The sequence below is a fragment of the Thalassophryne amazonica genome, chromosome 8, assembly GCF_902500255.1.
Source record: "Thalassophryne amazonica chromosome 8, fThaAma1.1, whole genome shotgun sequence".
In the NCBI taxonomy this organism is placed as follows: domain Eukaryota; kingdom Metazoa; phylum Chordata; class Actinopteri; order Batrachoidiformes; family Batrachoididae; genus Thalassophryne; species Thalassophryne amazonica.
In genome coordinates, this window is record NC_047110.1 from 29,405,814 (window position 1) to 29,424,628 (window position 18,815).

The 18,815-nt window shown below is 40.5% G+C and overlaps 1 protein-coding gene across 2 annotated transcripts in view; it reads left to right on the forward strand.

The window, feature by feature from the left end:
• The first annotated feature begins 360 nt into the window (after nucleotides 1-360).
• Nucleotides 361-18,815, forward strand: part of nedd1 (NEDD1 gamma-tubulin ring complex targeting factor) — a 51,287-nt gene continuing 32,832 nt past the window's right edge. For both annotated transcript variants that reach the window (XM_034175918.1, XM_034175917.1), the window contains exons 1-8: nucleotides 361-465; nucleotides 6,418-6,564; nucleotides 8,751-8,845; nucleotides 10,952-11,068; nucleotides 14,084-14,224; nucleotides 14,685-14,914; nucleotides 17,279-17,480; nucleotides 17,681-17,801. In XM_034175918.1, the coding sequence (XP_034031809.1) occupies nucleotides 6,429-6,564; nucleotides 8,751-8,845; nucleotides 10,952-11,068; nucleotides 14,084-14,224; nucleotides 14,685-14,914; nucleotides 17,279-17,480; nucleotides 17,681-17,801 (1,042 nt within the window). In that variant the 5' untranslated portion in view covers nucleotides 361-465; nucleotides 6,418-6,428. The remainder of the gene's footprint in view (nucleotides 466-6,417; nucleotides 6,565-8,750; nucleotides 8,846-10,951; nucleotides 11,069-14,083; nucleotides 14,225-14,684; nucleotides 14,915-17,278; nucleotides 17,481-17,680; nucleotides 17,802-18,815) is intronic.

The window sequence follows — 18,815 nt, forward strand, 5'->3', positions numbered from 1 at the left end:
TTGTGTATATAAAAAATGTTTTAGATCTTAGAGTTCAGCTCATGAAATATGGGAGCAAAAACAAAAGTGTTGCATTTATATATTTGTTCAGTGTATATTATAAACAAATACAAGAATCACTTGGCTTTTTTTTTTTGCAAGCTCTATGTCCCAACGTTTTCTGATTGGGGGTTGTCCATCTGCATATGGATACAGGTTCTGAAGTGGGGTGACCACCATTCACTTCCTCCACATGCACTGAAAAAAATTGTGGGATGAAATTTACTGGCAATAAGGCTCAGTAACATTTTCCCCATATCTATCTATCTATATTCTATAACTTTGTTTGTAAATTTGACTATAATTTTAAAACGTAGGTGCAACTTTTTACACTTTTTGACCTTCCTGCTCTCCGTAGTGGCGGTCCTAAGACATCAATTTCACAACATTTACCAGCTTTAAAAACTTAATTTCTCAACTTTCTGGGTATGTATATCACTTCCAACAGGAGGGACTCAAACACTTGAATTGTTTTTCACATGTTGCTGCATATTTAGTTTGATTTTAATGGTTTTATGGAATGTTAAAAACTTTTAAACCTTCCGTGAATCATTTTAGCGTCCGTGGGCTAGCTCGACAAAATTAGCTGCTGTTCATTGAAACCAATGTGTTAACTTAGCTAATTAGCTTAGCTGCGAGCTAACGCTAGCTCACTGAAACTTCACGCTCAGAATGCCTCGAATTTAAAATTGGTCTAGATGTAGAGTTCAAATTTAATGTTGCCGGTGTGATGTCAAAATCTATAATCTATCCGAGACTGAACCTGATTTCTCCATTCGTAACTTATGTTTTTAACTAATGACGGTTATTTTATTCATTCTATGAATGTCGGTAACGTAGCCAAAAATGGAGTTACAACGGACGATAATTTCTTGTCTGCAATATCGTGAATCAATCCATTGTGTACTTTTTACATGCCAGCATAATGTATTATGACATAAGGGTGCAGCTAATGAGTAAAACACTACTCAGATTTGTAATTTTGCAAGTTGTATGGTTTTGTAGGTATGACCTACAAAAGAAATTATTTTTTTGTTTGATTTGAATTATTAGGAAATTCAACATGTACCTATGTACAAATACCAACACATTCACAAGGGTTCATGTAAAATTTTGAGGTTGACACAAATAAGTGTGACTTTTTTTTTTTCCTTCATTGATGGACGTTTTTTATGTGTGATTTTTATATACGCTGAGACTCACGGCTACGGAAAGCAACACTCTCCGGAGCCGGTGTGAGGTAGAGGTGGGTGGATCGATCCTAATATCGATGTGTAAAAAGATCGATAGTCAAGCTTTTTTCTCTCCCACACGCACTGACTGCTGCGCACGCAGATTCATCAAAGTCTACTCTCTGTCTGTAAGAGCAGCGCTGCACTGTGTCACACAACACGAAGCAGCGCACCCTTGTATTGCGGTTTGTCAGCCCTCTATCTCAGTAGATTTTGTTTTAAGTTGTGTTGAGTGATATTTTTTAAACAAAAATGTTGATTTGTGATAAAGTATTTTGTTGTCATGTACAATGTTTGGCGAAATTCTATCCTAGGTGTTTTGGATCCTTTGGATCTATGAAGCTTAAATATGAAAAGGTATCAGTATCAATATCGGTGATACTGGGCCTGTATTTACTTGGTATCGGATCAATACCAAAATTCCAGGTATTGCCCACCTCTAGTGTGAGGAGCTCAGCACTCCCCTTCTGAGCACCCCCCCGCCGTCACTGCCCATGCGTCATTTCAGAATGTCAGCAGCGATTCTCAGATTATCTTCTTGTTTCTGCTTAAAACTGCAGTCATCATCTATATCAGCGACAGATCTCTCAAGCTTTAGTACCACAATTGTTTCCACATAAATTCAGTAATAATTCATAATAAAAGACGGGGGACTGTTCAGAGTGCGACACCAGCGCATCTGAGACTGACTCTCTGAGTCTGATTCTCTGAGTCCGAGTTTCTACCGATCAAAGTGAACAATGTTATTATTAACCATCAGTTCACAAAGTAAAACCTCTTAAGTCATTCTAAAGTCAGTTTTAAGCAGAAACAAGGCGATAATCTGTTAATTGCTGCTAAAGCTCCGAAATGATGCATGCACAGTGAAGGCGGAGACAGATCAGATGATAACACTGGGTTTGCGCATGCTCAGACTAGTGTCGAAAAATCCTCAGTTGAGGAGAGTGCTGAGCCCCTCACACTGACAATCAAGTCACCCTATTGAGATTCCAAATCCCACAAAATCTTGCGAGATCTCAGAGAGGTGGCTGTCACTGCAAGATGTATATTATATACATTTCTATCTATCCATCCATCCATCCATCCATATATATATATATATATATATATATATATACATATATGGTTTAACGGCGATGGAGACACTACTTTTTATTTATTTTAGTAAGACAATATCCATGGAAATGTTCAGTCACTTTTCACACTTTGCACATTCTAATTCAACTTAAATATTTGCAGGTTTAGAATGCGCCATTAGCTGCTGCTTCTTTTGGCTACTTCTGTTTGGGGTCACCACAGCAGATCATTTGTTTCCATCTTACCCTTTCCTCTTCATCTTCGTCTGTCACACTAACAACCTGCCTGTCCTCCATTAGTGCATCTATCACCCTCCTCTTGGACCTCCTCCTCCTTCTGCCTGGTGGCTTCATCTTCAGCATCATTCTCACTATATACGCTGGGTCTGTCATCTGTACATATCAAAACCATCTCAGTGTTGCCTCTGACTTTGTCTTCAAACTGTCATAGCTGTCTAAGGATGGGTATGGTTAAGAGTTTGGCAATACCAATGGGCTAGTGTTAGCATGAAAATGTATTAACATCACATTATGTGATGCTAACAGGCTGATGATCACATGAAAGCTTGTTAGCATCACTTACATAATGCACTGGAATTTATAATGCATTTAAACATGCTTAGAGTTACAGTTTTGCTGAAAAAAATCTTTCTGCACATGTTCAGGTAATTTTACATGTTGCCTGAAAAAATGGCAATCTCACTAATGGTCTTGGAGTTTTTTTGCTGAAGAGACTAACACAAATATTTGGACTTTCAAGAATGGCCTAAATGCACGCAGGAGCATGACATATTTCTAGTGAAATCTCAGGATGGCTGTGAACATCCAGCCATTGGAGAGTGCCATGCTACCATTGAGCGCCAGTCACCAAAACAAATGTTGTTTTTGTTGTTATTGTTAATTTTTATTCCTTCAATATACATCTGCATAATACTACAACAATGTGTAAATGTACGAAAGTGTCATTTCAAAAATGGGAGGACAGCACTTCTAGCCACCACTGTTGTGTGCCGTAATACACAGTATCTGCTATATGGAATTCTGTTCCCAGTTTCCATACACTTCACAGTTACAAACAACTCACATGTTTGTAGCTGATGTATCCAAAGTACAGACCTGATTGAGCCTCCAACTCCAGCTGGACGCTGATGTCTGACAAACGGAGCCATCCCAGTGCTTTTTCAGCGGAACAAATTCAGTCTTCCAGCCCCACGGCTCGGAGTTTGGGAAAGGACAGAGCGACCCAACGCAGAAACATTGCAAACTGATAATCCGTCTGTGGATGTGGAATATCCTGACCATAATTACTGCACCAGTACTGAGCCTGCAGCGCTGGATTTGTCTCTTGACCGCAATGAAGAACTCCATGTACAAATAGCAAATCTCCAAAAACAAATCGAGGAGATAATCATCAGCAGCATGTTTTGTTTGCAGCGGTTTGCTGGTCTGGTCAGCAGCAACTAGCTGTTTTATTTATTGATCATGACTGGGAATTTAAATACATTGCTTATGATGCTGCCTATAAAACCTTTAGCTCTGTGCTGTTGCCAGATGAGCAAAAAAGCAACAAAACAGTGCTGCTGGGTTATTTATAAAGTTAAACTCTTAACAGGGCCTGAAATAATGTTATTGTCATGCACAAATCATGGCTTGCATGAAGTTGTAATGACATTGTGATGAGCAATTTTACTAAACTACATGTTGTCATAAACCAATTAAATATTCCATCAGATGTGCATTACACTAAGATGTTCTGATGTATTTATTTTGGTGTTATTTGCAATATTTGCTTGCATTTATGACTCAGTTCGCTGTGCCAGTAGCCAGCTTCTTTCTGAACCTGTGTTTGCAAAGCATTCTGGGTATTTCTGTCCTCCACTACGTTTGAAGTCTGCATTTGAAATCCTTACATTTGAAGGGCAATTTGGAGGAAGATGTGACTATTCCCCCTAAATCCCTTAAAGAAATGGGACACACGATACTTCACAATAGTGCAAAAAAAATCATAGGGAAAGGGCCAAGTGGTTAGGGGAAGGGAGAATATTGGGATTGGGCCTTTTCTGGCTGTGCCAGGCTACCACACTCTCTATTAATATGGGTAGTTCACCCCAAGTTTTTATACTCATTAACCTTCACTATCTCTTCTCCATGCATCTGCATAATTCCACTGTGCTCACTCTCATTAACACAGAAGTAGTCCATCTTAGTAGTACTGGCTTTCATTTCCCTTCTTTCCAAAGTATATCTCCACCTCTCCAGGCTTGTCTCAGCCTGCTCGCTACTCTCTCTATAGATCATATCATCAACAACCATCATAATCTATGGAGACTCCTGTCCAATAACCTGTCCATCACCATTGCAAACAAGAAAGGGCTCAGAGTCAGTCCTTGATGTAATTACATCTCACCTTGAATGCATCTGTCATTCCTACTGCAGATGTGACTGCTGTCACATTGTCCTCTTACATATCCCGCACCATCCTCATGTGCTTCTCTGCCACTCCAGATTTGCTCATGCAATACCAAAACTCTTATCTTGGCACCCTGCCATAATCTTTCTCTAAATCCACAAACACTGTAACTCCTTCTGGCCTCCTGTATACTTCTGCATCAGCACTCTGTGTAAACATTGCATCTGTAGTGCTCTCTTTTGGTATGTATCCATATTGCTGTTCAGAGATCTTAACCAATTTTTTTTATTTAAGCCTAGTTTCCACTTTTTCCCATAACTTCATACTGTGGCTGATCCACTTTATGCCTCTGTAGTTACTGGAGCTCTGCAGGACTTATTCTTCAAAATTGGAATCATCACACTTCTTTTCTTATCCCCAGGCATCTTCTCACTTTCCAAGATTATATGAAACATTCTGGTTAAAAACTTAATTGTCATCTCTCCTAAACATTTCTATGCCTCCACTGGTATCTGGTCATCTGGACTGACTGCCTTTCCACTCTTCGTTCTCTTCATAGCTGTCCTCATGTCATCCTTACTAATTTGTTGCACTTCCTGGTTTATTCTCTCCACATCAGCCAACCTTTTCTCTGTCTCATTTATGTTCTTCATTCATCAGCAACTCAAAATAACACCTCCACCTTTGCAACACACACTTCTCAGCAGATTACCATCTGCATCCTTTATCAACCTTATGTGCTGCACATCCTCTCCAGGTCGGTCTGGAGAGGATTGCCTGGCCAATCGGTACAAGTCCTTTTGTCCTTCCTTAGTGTTTAACTTCATGTATGGCTCACTACATGGCTTTTCCTTAGCCTTTGGTACATCTCTTTTCCTTAGCCTTTGGTACATCTCTTTTAACCTTACTCCACATCTCTTTGTACTCTTGTCTACTTTCATCATCTCCACAACTTTCCAAGTTTTCATCTTCCTTCCTCTGTCCAGATTTTACACCCAGTGCCTTCTTAGCTGTCTCCCTCACCACATCCATAGTAGTTGTCTAGTTTTCCAGAATCACTTCACCTCCATCCACTGTCTGTCTTGCCTCCACCTGAATTTCTGACTTTCCTCCTATCCTGGACATGTTTCTGGACATGTTCTCCTCTTCATCTTCTTCTTCTTCACCCAACAGTTGCTGAATTTCCACTAGGAGCCATTTGGGCAATAGCACCAGTGGTGGTTATTGTTAACCCAGGCCTTGACCAGTCCTGTATGGAAATTTGATTTGTGACCTTCTCATTTATATGCGCTTGGGCTCAGCAGTCCAAATGCACTGGCTTGTGAATGTGCACCCATTGTGGCTGAGATTTAACTAAATTTCCACATGCACTTCCTATTTCTTCCCTCCTCATTTACCCAGGTTTGGAAACGGTACTTAGAATGCAGTGGCTGTACACCCCATGTGGCTAAGTTAATGCTCAATTAGCCTAAAAAACAAAATGTTAATATTATTGTTGAACTTAATACTGTTCTGGTTATTTCAGGTATGTACAGATGTAGAGCAGTGCCTTTGAATGTGCATTGACACAAGCCAGTGCTAAAGGTTTCTTAATTGCACTACGTGGAAGATTACTGCACAATACATGAGTGGGTGTACTCGTATGTTTGTTTGTATGCAGTGGCCGTTGCCATGGAGGAGGTGACCCGCCTGGTGTCGTCAGGAGACTGTGTGAAGATCTGGGATGCAGTTTCCATGGCACCGCTGGAGCAGTTTAACCCACATGATATAAGCCACCCTGTTGCGCAGGCCTGCTGGAGCTCTAACAGTATCCTGGTGCTCAAGTTGATATTCTATCATTCTTAAGAAGTACATTCAGTTGCTTGTGAATAAAATAGGATAAAAATGCGAATAACCATCAACTGGGTTGATTTACACATCAAGTCCAGTCTGGTGGCATGTCCTAGTGCTGTGCGTGTCTGTCACTTCACAAATTCCCCTGGGTGCAGGATGGAACCCGTACAGGCAGACAACCAGTCCATCCTCACATCTCAAAAGTAACCATCTGTCTGCTGGAGCCCAGTGAAATGTTGGCATCCCCTTGGCCTTCTCCAGCTACTGGAGTCTTTAGCATTGTACCTTCTTTCTGGATCTTGCCCAGAGAATCATAACACATGATCAAAATATCATCACTGACACTTCTTCCAAATGCAAGTGACACTCATTATTAGAGTGCATCATTTTCTCCCTTAGTCATAGATTTCTATGTACCCACTTTAAAAATGTTCCATTCCAGAAAATGCTAACAATTGTGACTTTTGAGGTGATTTGGTTAATGTTAGGGGGACCACAGTGAGGTTATTATCCTTTGCAAATGTAGGTTTGCAATTTTCCTGATTTATGGTAGACTAGTGGAATATATGATCTTCAGATAAAATGAAGTCCGTGTAGTCTGCCTGTTGAAACTTATAGGAAAAAATTTTCAGGCAGCTTTAATTCCCAACTACTTTCAGTATCGGTTTCACTTTCAGTTTCATACAGTGGCTTTCAAAAGTATTCAGCCCCTTGGTATTGCACGCATTTTAATTTGTTTATGGCATTTCAAATACAAAAAGTAAACCAGGCTGCTCAATATAAAAATTTCTCAAATTGTCTTTCTTAGACTCAAACTGACAGTAAATCTCTACAACTTGATATAAATTAATTAAAAATATAAAGCCCAAGATGATGGGTTGCATAAGTAATCAGCCCCTTTGGTATAATACCTGTAAATAATCAGTTTAATTGCCAATTTTCTTCAGACAAGTCAGGGGATGGATACATGAACATTTCCAAGTCACTGAATATGTCTTGAACTTTATTTACATTAGTTATGAAGAAATACAAACAGTATGGTACTTGATGCTAAATCTGTGGAGTAGACAGTTCTCAAAAATTGAGTGGCTGTGCAAGCAGGAGAGTAGTGAGGAAAGACACCCAGACAACCCAGGACAAGTACAGGCTTCTGTGGCTGTGATTGGAGAAATTGTGCACAGTGCATGTTTTGCATTCTGTATCCCCAGTGGTACAGCTTCATGATGAAGTGGTACAGAGGAGGATTTTTATTAAAAAGAAGACCTGAAAGTTCAGCTACAATTTGCCAGAAGGAAGGTACATCTGAGATGCAAGCCTACATTTAATGTTTTGGTGAAAGAAACCCCTCCTCCAAGTGAAACTTGAGGACACATTCACTTTCACATTCAGCAGTGACATACATGTCTTGTATAATGTACGGGGCCTTTAAGATTGAGAGGTGCCTGAGAAGAGCTTATGATGTCGCTGGACAGAGGTGTTTGGTGACACTGATATATTTGCAGGTGAACAAAGGTCCAAGTCTTTAGACTCACCTGTCTTGCTGTATGGTTGTGAGACTTGGATGCTAAACAGTGACCAAAGACGATGACTGGATGCCTTTTGTTTGTTAGGCCTCTTCAGAGGATCCTTGGGTACGGCTGGAATGACTTTGTGTCAAACGTGGCGTTACTTAGTGTATCACTTGCATAGCGACAGAGCATCAGGTTCAACATTATTGGCCATGTGGCACGTTTTTCATGCATGATCCATTACGCAGATGCTTGAGTGCTGAGTGTTGAAACTGGAGAAGGTCAAGGAGATGCCCATGTTTCACCTGACTGAGGCAGATAGATGGTTATTTATGTGGGGATGAACTGGTCATGTGCCTAGGTGGTTACCATCCAGGGCTTAAAGCAGTTCTGTGGTGTTGTGGATGCAGTGATCCACAGCACCAGAGAATTTTCCCAGACTTGACAGTTCTTTTTATTATTTGATATCTCTGGCAATAAGTTTGCAGTGCTTCCCACAATAATGGTCACATAATGTTTTCATCTTATCCTGCATCCTTACCACCTAGCTATTTTTTTTCTAAAATGTGATAGTTCAACGCAAATTGTACTGTATTTTGGAATGGTTGCTAACTTGCTATCACAGTGATCTTGCCTTGACAGTTGGCTACAGATCAGTTCCTGGTCACTGCTAGCAGCAGTGGAGACAAAGTGGTGCTGTCCAGTTTAAAATCACCTCCTGTTTCAGTGATGGAACTGGCAGAAGGAGTAAGTACGCAGTATTGTTTATTGTTGTTATTGACAGTATTTATGGTTTTGAGGCAGAGCTCAAAAAATTATAAAGTATTGAAAAAAGTCTTTATTTATTGATATATTGATTGATAATGGAATGAATCGATTATGGAACGACTAAGTTCACTATGAAACATAGGTCTGCAGGTTAATTTTGTTTTCTTTCTTTCTTTCTTTTTTTTTTTTTTGAAAGCATGTGCTGATTTTCATGTTGGATATTGTGTGTCACCTTTGTGCCAGTCAAAATGAATGAATGTTTTTACAGTGCTAATGGCGAGTGGGCCTCAAAACATTGTCAGCCACAAAATGAGTTCAAATTTTGACATCACGGTCACATTTAAAGTATGTTTTGCAGTTTAGGACCAATAGAAAAGTGTAGCCATCCCCATGAAAGCATAACTAACGTGGGATGTGAAGCAATTTCTTTTTTTTTTTTTTTTTTTTAATGTAACATCTAAGCTCGGGCATTACTGAGTCTGTTTGGGGTATTAGCTTTAAAGTCAGGTTAGTTATGAAATGACTACGGCTCTTTTGGTTAGTAGTCTTATCAAGCAAATATGTAGGTTGTGTTATCAATTTTGGTTAAAGGCAAAGAAAAGGTGAAAATGTGCACAAGAAAATACAAATACAACACACATTATGCAGAAAATAGTCATAAAAAAAAAAAAAAACTCCAGAATGCATCCCTGGACATCATAAACCCCAAATCTTCTGTACCCTTGTCGACAAAGGTCCACTTTCACCAAAAAAGAACTCCCACAAATTGCACATCCTGGCTACAAGCCTAATTGGCATTGAATTAAGTAAAAGCTACAGAAAAGCTGTCCCCTTAAAATGTGTTTATCCTCAAGTATTTCAATGATGTGGAGGTTAAAGTCTTTCTATAAGATGATGCTGCATTAGAAAAGAGCAGCAGTGGTTAGTGACTGAAATATTCAGCAGGAGAACAATTTGCTGTTTTGTTTGCTGTCTCCACCTTTTTTTATCTTCAGTGCTAGGATGCTATTGCAAAAAGGTTTGAAGAGTTTATGATTTGGGCATGATTTTTTTTTTTTTTTTTTTTTTTTTTTTTTTTTTGCTTTAATCCCTGTGAATGATATGTGGTAAAAACAAAAACAAAAACCCCAAACAAACAGCACAAATGGCACTACAGGATATTTTCAGTTTGTACAGGGGTCAGAAGTTAAAGTTGCTCCAGTTTAGGTAAAAAGTGTTGCAAGTCATTGGTTAAGCTAATATGACTGAGTTGAAGGCTTGATCTTCAAAGTAATGATCAAACAAGGTTAACATCCTTTGGATTCTATGACATATGTTACCTCGTAATTTGATAACTAAGCATGACAAATGGTGCAGACCATCCCCTTTGGAATAGCGTAGGGTCAGATTCAGATAGTGTTACCAGGAGAGCCCTCACTGAAGACATTAGTGAATGTCATATCTCAGGCTTGGACCTCAGATCTCTCCTGTTTACTTATATTTCAAGGAAATGACAAATTGAATAGGTTGGCTGATTTCTAAAATTAATTGTGTTGTTAATAAGAGATTTTTCAATCCCTTTCAAACCAGATGTTGTCAGTTATTGTGCATCAGGTGCCATATTGGTTATTCAGGACTCGCCTATGTTTTTTTTTGTTTTTTTTGTGGGAAGAAATACCTTAATGCATTGTATGTAGAATGACCCTGTCAATTAAGTATATTTTACTTTGTTGTTCTGCTCTTTTCCCCAGTGGGCAATATTTTTACTTTCCCTGTACTTTGAATGATATTTTTGCAAAGGTGCCAGTGTGAAATGTTAGACTTATCACATGTGGATCTGAAGAATCTTACATAGACATCTTGTCTGTGTAATTTATTTATTTTTCTTCTTTTTTTTTCATAATTTCTTTGTATGCATTCACCACCTTTTTTGACATGATGTTGATATAGCATTAACCTACTACTAGTCACTACAAAAGTGAAGACAGTTCTTTTTTTTTTTTTTTTGCTGTCATTGTTATAAAAATTACTCATAGATTTTATCTACTTTTGCTGCTGCAGAACTTTCCCTCACTAATCACGGGGCATTTATAATTCTCTATGCAGAAAAAGCAGACTCGTGTGTGTCTGAGTTCATCGTCACGGTTTCTGGTCAGTGGAGGTTTGGATCATTGTGTTCACATCTGGGACCTGAAAACCAGGCGGCTGCATCACTCTCTCAAAGTGAGTTCCCCCAGAGGTCAAGATGGTCACTGAATGCCTGTTTGTCCTCTTATTTAAAACAAAGTTATAGATAAATTGATATGGTATAAAATGTCAGTTGCATCATACAACAAAACACAAAAGTTGTTGAGTTGTAAGTCCAAAATGTAATTAACAACATTAGCTAATATTCGTAGCTTCTCCAAAACTACACTGAACAAAAATATAAACACTTTTGTTTGTCCTCCCATTTTTCATGAGTTGAACTCAAAGATTTAAAACATTTTCTACATACGCAAAAGACCTGTTTCTGTCAAATATTGTTCACAAATCTGTGTTAGTGAGCACTTCTCCTTTGCCGAGGTCATGCATTCCACCTCACAGGTGTGGCATATCAGTATGCTGATTAGACAGCATGGTTATTGCACAGGTGTGCCTTAGGCTGGTCACAAAAAAAGGCCATGCTGAAATGTTCAGTTTTATTACACAGCACAGTACCACAGATGTTGCATGTTTTGAGGGAGTGTGCAGTTGGCAAACAAACTGCAGGAATGCCCACCTCTACCATAAGCTGTCTCCAATCTCCGCTGTTTTGGCATGTTCCCATGGCAGCTCCGCTGGTATCTCCTCACAAAGTTTTCTCACGATTCTAGCACGTTAGATAGAAAGTCAAATTTGTCAATTCTGCAATGCATACACAGACATATTGAAAATTGAAATTACGTTACTCTGTCTCCCTGGCAATACAGAGTGAAAAACCCCCACAACAGAAGAATATAAAATTAATATATAAATATGGTTAACAGTAAAATGTGGTCAGTAAGGTACCTGGTGGTAGCAGTATGTCTTGTGCAAATTGAGCAGTGATTCAACATTGATGAACTTATTCAAAGTAATTTAAAGTGCATGTAGTGCATAAGCAGTCCTTGGAGATCTGTTCGGTGTTTGTGAGGTGGGTGTCAGGAGTAAGAAGTCAGTGACTGGGGGGTGTCAGGATCCAGAGTTTGTGTGTCAGAGGGGTAGCAGGGGAAATGGGGGAAGTACAGGGAGAGAGTTGAGTCCTCTGACAGCCTGGTAGTGAAACTGTCCCGCAGTTGGCTGGTTCTGGCTTGGAGACTCCACAGTCTCCTACGTGAAGGTAGCAGGCTGAAGAGGCAGTTTAATGGGTGGATGGGATCTCCCGTGATGTGGCTGGCCTTGTGGATGAGGCGGGAGCGATATATGTCTTGGTGTGTGAGGGAGAGAGGTGTCTGTGATCTTCTCAGCTGCTCTCACGATGCGCTGAAGGGTCCTGCAGCAGGATGCAGTGCAGGCACCGTAGCACACTGTGATGAAGTTTGATAGCATACTCTTAGTTGTGCCCTTGTAGAAGGTGCAGATGATGGGGGTAGACCCTAGCTCTTCTTAGCTTGTGGAGGAAGTGGAGGCTTTGGTGAGCTTTCTTGGCCAGTGATGTACTGTTGGTGATCTACGAGAGATCCTCTGTGATGTGCACATGTGGGAACTTGGTGTTGCTCACCCTCTCCACAGCAGCACCGTTGATGGTCGAGGGGGTGTTGGGTGTGTGCTCTCCTGAAGTCCACAACAGTCTCTTTTGTCTTCTCAAACCTCTTTTGTGCTCAAGCCATGAGGTCAGGTACTTCGCCTCATTCCTGTAGTGGGTCTCATCAGTAACAATGATGAGACCCACCACGGTTGTGTCACCCGTGAACTTGAAAAGATGGTTGGCCGTGCGCAGACGTGGGTCAGCAGGGTGAAGAGGAGGGGCTCAGCATACATCCCTGAGGGGCCCTCGTGTTCAAGGTGATGACACCGGATGTGTTGCTGCCGATCTGCACTGCCTGTGGTCCCCTTGTTGGGAAGTCCAGCAGCCAGTTTCACATGAGATGTTCAGTCCCAACCAGTTCAGTTTGACAGTCAGCTGTTGGTGGATGATTGTGTTGAATGCTAAGCTGATGTCATTGAACAGCATTCTGACATATGAGCCTTTATTATCCAGATGTGTAAGGGCTGGGTGGGGGGCGGTGGCGATGGCATCCTCGGTCTTGAGATTGGACCGATGTAATGTATTCCGACTTTTTCCAGTGTAAGAAATACATCTGTGTGTTCAGGCAGCCTGTAAAAATGTGGAGGTAGTGAAATAGTGTCCTGCGACAGACATGTCTAGTTAAAATACTTGTCGTTTGTGATTAAAATTGCTTGACAAGACAGATGATTTTTTTTTTATTTTGCGCTTTAAATAACCAAGCTGCTGCTGGCAGATTGAAATGACCCGCGCTGTGCTGCTCAGCCTCACACAGAGATGTGCACCCACACCACTGACTTCATGAATGAAACTTGGTCAATAAAGGATAGTTGTGTAAAAATGTAATATATAAATGTACTGCTGAACACAGCAGCAGCTGCAGGACGTCTCAGCAGCGCAGCTGGAACAGATCAGATCCATGTAACTTTCAGCACTAATATTTGGGAATGTGTATGTGTCAGTAAGTTTAATACTTTCTTTACATAATTTAATGTAAATTCATGTTACTGGCTTGATATCCAGGTCAGAATGGCATTTTATCATGTATTTTGCAAGCGTTTTTCTGTGTGAGTTGTGAATCCCCTTTGAAAATGCATTAACATCCGGCACTTCGTCAATATTTTGCCTAGTGAGGAGGTGTCTTGTCGCTGTCCATGAAGGGACATTCGCATTTAGTAGGTAGCACTGGGAGTGCAGACTCTAGTTCTCATTATTAACCTCTTTTGCTAAAATGTACATCGCACACAGAGAAATGCCAAATAACACGTTTTCCAGAAATGCACCTGTTGACTCGCAGAGTGAGAGGGATAATTAGCAATAAAATACATCAGCAACCACTAATTCTTATCGCATGTGTGTGATAGATTTACAGTCATGAATACTTTGATGTTGTGTTGCTAACTGGGACTTAAAATAACGTGCGATGTGTCCTTTAAGGATTAATGATTAAATAAATAATTTCAATTGTGAGTTTGTAATGGTACATCTATGTCTGTCTTTCTGTCTGTCAGGACCACAAGGAAGAGGTGACCTGCGTGTCATTTAATGCCAATGACAGCTGCATTGCATCAGGTTCAACCAGTGGAGATTTGGTTCTCCACAGTCTGACCACTAATGTCTCCAGCAAGGCCTTCGGCCATGGCAGCAATCAGGTCAGATTGCTGACTGAATACTCTCGCGCATATTATTGTATATTGTTATTATGGCACTATATATATATATATATATATATATATATATATATATATTTTATTTTTTTTTTAATTGCCCCCCACACACACAAATATGCCCAACACTGGCGTAAATAGATTTTCAGTTAACAGGTGACATGAATAGCATTGTGTATTAATCAGAGTTTGGATCTTGTTGCATTTTAAGACTTTATTGCATCACAATCACGTCACGCTTGACAGCAGTGTGTACATCCTATTTCCATGATGACGTGTGACATTCTCATTAAACTTTGTTTTACGAATATCATGTCATGAAAAATGACGCATGCACATTTTTGTGTGTATGTGGAGTTTTATTTGGTTTTGCAATGGCATGTAGGCCCTGTGTTTGTGCTGTTCTTTTCCATGGTGAACTAACAGAGCTCCTGTGTATTTTCAGCCCATTCATGACTTGAAATTGTCCACACTGAAGCGTTCCCTTCTGGGTAGTGTTTCTGGCAGTGGCACTCTGGTTCTGTGGGATTCCAACACCCAGAAGGAGCTCCATGTTTTTGAGCGTGCTCATAAGGCACCGCCCTCTGGCCTGGAGTTCTCTCCTGCTAATGAACTGCTGCTGGTCAGCGTCGGCCTAGACAAGAAGATCGTGTGCTATGACACTGCTAAAAAAATGTAAGACTGAATGCACTGATGTGATATTTTGTTTGTAGATCTGAGCAGCAGTGTGTTTGTGGATTCGTAAACAAATAAACTTAAAAGTTTTCAAAAATTTTAAATAGGGCAGCTGCAGTTAGTCAACATAATTGATTTACATTAAAGCTGAAAATATGTAGACTGGCTGACTTTTAAGTAGTTTTGCATTTGGCTAGGGTCAGTGTCCATACTGGTAGCATGGTGTGTTACCCGGACCCTACAGAGGTTGCACAGGTAGTCAAACTCCTCCAGGATGGCACATCAATATGTGAAGGTTTGCGGTGTCTCCCAGTAAGTCTCAAGAGGAGGAAATTGAAGGAGACAGGCAGTTACTCTAGGAGAGTTGTACAGGACCATAACAGATCCTTGACCCATCAGCAGGACTGATATCTGCTCCTTTGTGCAAGAAGGAATGGGATGACCACTGCCAGAGCCCTACAAAATGACCTCCAGCAGGCCACTGGTATGAATGTTTCTGAACACACAATCAGAAACGGACTTCATGAAGTTGGCCCAACATCCTGTACTTGTCCCTGTGCTTACTGTCCTGCACCATGGAGCTCGACTGGCATCTGCCATAGCATACCAGAATTGGCAGGCCCACCACTGGCACTATGTGCTTTTCACAGATGAGCGCAGGTTCAACCTGAGCACGTGACAGACATGAAAGGGTGGTGGGTCAGTGATATTTGGGTGAGGCATATTCCTGGAAGGGCGCACAGACTTCTACAGACCAGACAATGGCACCCTGACTGCTGTTAACTATTGGGATTAAATTCTTGGCCCATTGTCAAACCCTACACTGGTGCAGTGGGTCCTGGGGTCCTCCTGGTGCACGACTTTGCCCGGCCTCATGTGGTGAGAGTATGCAGGCAAGTTCCTGGAGGATGAAGGAGTTGATACCATTGACTGGCCGCCAGTCTCCCTCAACTTAAATCCTGCTAAGTCATGCCCTGGTCAGGTCTGAGAGGAAATCCCCCAGGACACCATTCAGCAGTAAAAGACATAGGATAATACTACACAGTACAGTAGTACTACTGCAAAAGAGTTTACATTAAAGAAAGGTGACTAAAATATATTGCAGTGTTTGCTGGGGAATGCATAAATACCGGAATGAACAGATTACATGAAAATAGAATATAAGTAAATATGTATAAATATAGTGAAATGATGGCGGTAGAAGTGAGTAATAGTGCAAATCAGCAGGTGGTTATTGTGGTAAAAAACATTGAGGTGTTATACAGTCTGACAGCAGCAGGAATAAATAACCTCTGGTGTTGTTCTGTTTTGCACTGAGGGTGCAGCAGTCTGTTACTGAAGGACCTGCTTAAGGCCCCCGCAGTCTCATACAGGGGTTGAGAGGGGTTGTTGAAATTGATGTCAGTTTAGCTAACATCCTCCTCTCACCCACCACCTTTGTGGGGTCCAGAGTACAGTCCAGGACAGAGCAAGCCCTTCTGATGAGTCTGTTAAGTATCTTCCTGTCCCTCTTACTGCAAAGACTAATGAACAAAACTGCCCAAAGATAGGTGCACCAAGTTTGTGGCATCATATTCAAGAAGACTTGAGGCTGTAATTGCTGCCAAAGATGCATCAACAAAGTATTGAGTAAAGGGTGTGAATACTTGTGTACATGAGATTTCATACCTTTTTATTTTTAATAAATTTGCAAACATTTCAAAATGTTGTCCTTACAGTGTGTTGTGATTAGAATTTTGAGGGGAAAAATTAATTTACTCTGTTTTGAAATGAGGCTGTAACATAGACAAATGTGGAAAAAGTGAACCGTTGTGAATACTTTCTGGATGCACTGTAGATTAGCTCCAGAAACATCAGTGGTACAAAAATACAAAGTTTAATTTTGTCTACAACTATTGCTGTCTCTGTTTTGCTGTTTTTTTTTTTTGTTGTTGTTTGTTTGTTTGTGTTTTTTTTTTTTTTTTTTTTTTTTTTTTTTGAAGAACTGAAACAAATTTACTGTTTAGTGTTTGTGTCATCAGACATCGTTTCACCCAGTTTGGAGCTGCTGTTCAATATATACACACTATTAAGATTTCAGGTGTCAATGAAAATTAACCAAACTTACTTTGACGCCACAGCCAGCAAGATGGTGGCTAAAAAGTTAAATTATTTGGCCCAAAGTCTATAGACGTCTTGCCGTCAAAAACACCTCGTGTCCCCCAGAAGAAATATGCAATTCACTGATATTAAAAAAAAAAAAAAAAAAAATGCAAACAGTATGTGTAATTTGTAGTAATAGAGTAAATTAAGACCGACAGCTAACCTTGAATTTTTTTTGAAGGCTCTGTATGTGTGTATATAAACTGTAATGTGTTCTTCAAGTGTCCCGATGTCCATTCGGGTGGAAAGTCCACTGACGTCAGTTGACTTCACTTTGGATGGTACTGGTGTGGTGGTTGGATCCATTCAAGGGAAGATTTTCCAGTATGACCTGAGGAACTTCAGTGCACCCACCAAGATTACTATGGCCCACAAAACGTCAGTCACCTGCCTGCGCTTCCAGAGTAACACGAGCCGAATCAAGGTGACTGCCACAATCAACAATTTTCTTCATCATAATCTGTTGGACCTTCATCAAATAATTGGACATTAAAGCAAAATGCACATACAAAAAATGTCAGAACCCTGGGTGACAGGAAAAAAATGCAAAGAAAATATACTGAAGTATACACAGTTTCAAAGTCATTTATATCAACTGGCTCCTCATTCTTTCTCATTCCTCAGTCTAGCAAACTGAGCTCCATCAAGACTTCTAGTAGTAAGCGACCGTCAACAAAGCTGCCAAGCGCCCAGATGAACCCAAATCCTAGTAGAGACCCCACTTCTTCCAGACAAACACATACAGGTGAGTTTTGCTCCCTGGCTAATGTGAACATTTCCTTTGATGCAATTGTGGATAAGTGAGGTGCTGATACGCAGATCAGAAGTGATGGAGAATCTGGTCACAGCAACCCAGCTTGTGGAGGCACAGCCATGCCAATATAGGGAAGTGGTATACTAAGATCCAGTGTTTTTCCACCTGCAAATTAATATGTGGTGATGGTTTGAGTTAGAGCCCTGCGCGAGACTAATTTCTTCGTCCAACTACTGCAGAATTTTGGACCATTACTGCCCGCACCCGCAACGTGTGTGTTACACTACTACACTTTCCTGCAGTCTGCCTGTCCAGTCCCGTCCGCACCCACGAAATGCTAAGAATTTATGTCCACACAGCTGTAGAGATGCATTTATTTTGTGTCTCCTTCCCTTCTGTGGGAGAAAACACGTCATTTAGGCTATTAATAAAGAGATTCATGGGGTTATTTGTTTTGAATCCCTGGCCTGTATGTCATTTGACACACTGGTTAAGAACAGCTCTACTATTTGGTTGTTTTCATTTAGTTTAAACACAGTTTCATGTATGTGCCATATGTGGGCATGCAGTGTTACCATGGTAACTCACTGTTCGCTCCTGTTATGTCCACTGCTCCTGTTAAATTAAAGACATTCTATTTAAGCTGAAAGTAGTGTGTGGACACTACATACTTCACACGCTTCTCCTTTGTTGACTGAGTCATCTTGTCGCTTCTATTTCCGCAGTGTTTTTTTTTTTAACCCATCTCCAGCGAAGTTCTGACCACCCGCTCCTGCCAGATTTGCATTGGGTCCTGCGGGACCCATTCTCAGCCCTCTAGTTTGAGTCATGGTTTTACTAGTTGGAATTTGTATGTGTACTATACGTAGGTGTCAGCATTGCTAGGATTCTGATAGTACCCTCAGTGGTACTGTAAAGAGTGCCAGTGTTTTTATGTTAACATTTAATCTAATGCTTTCTGACATTTCAAAGACTTAAAAAATGAGTAGCATAAGGCCAAGAAAA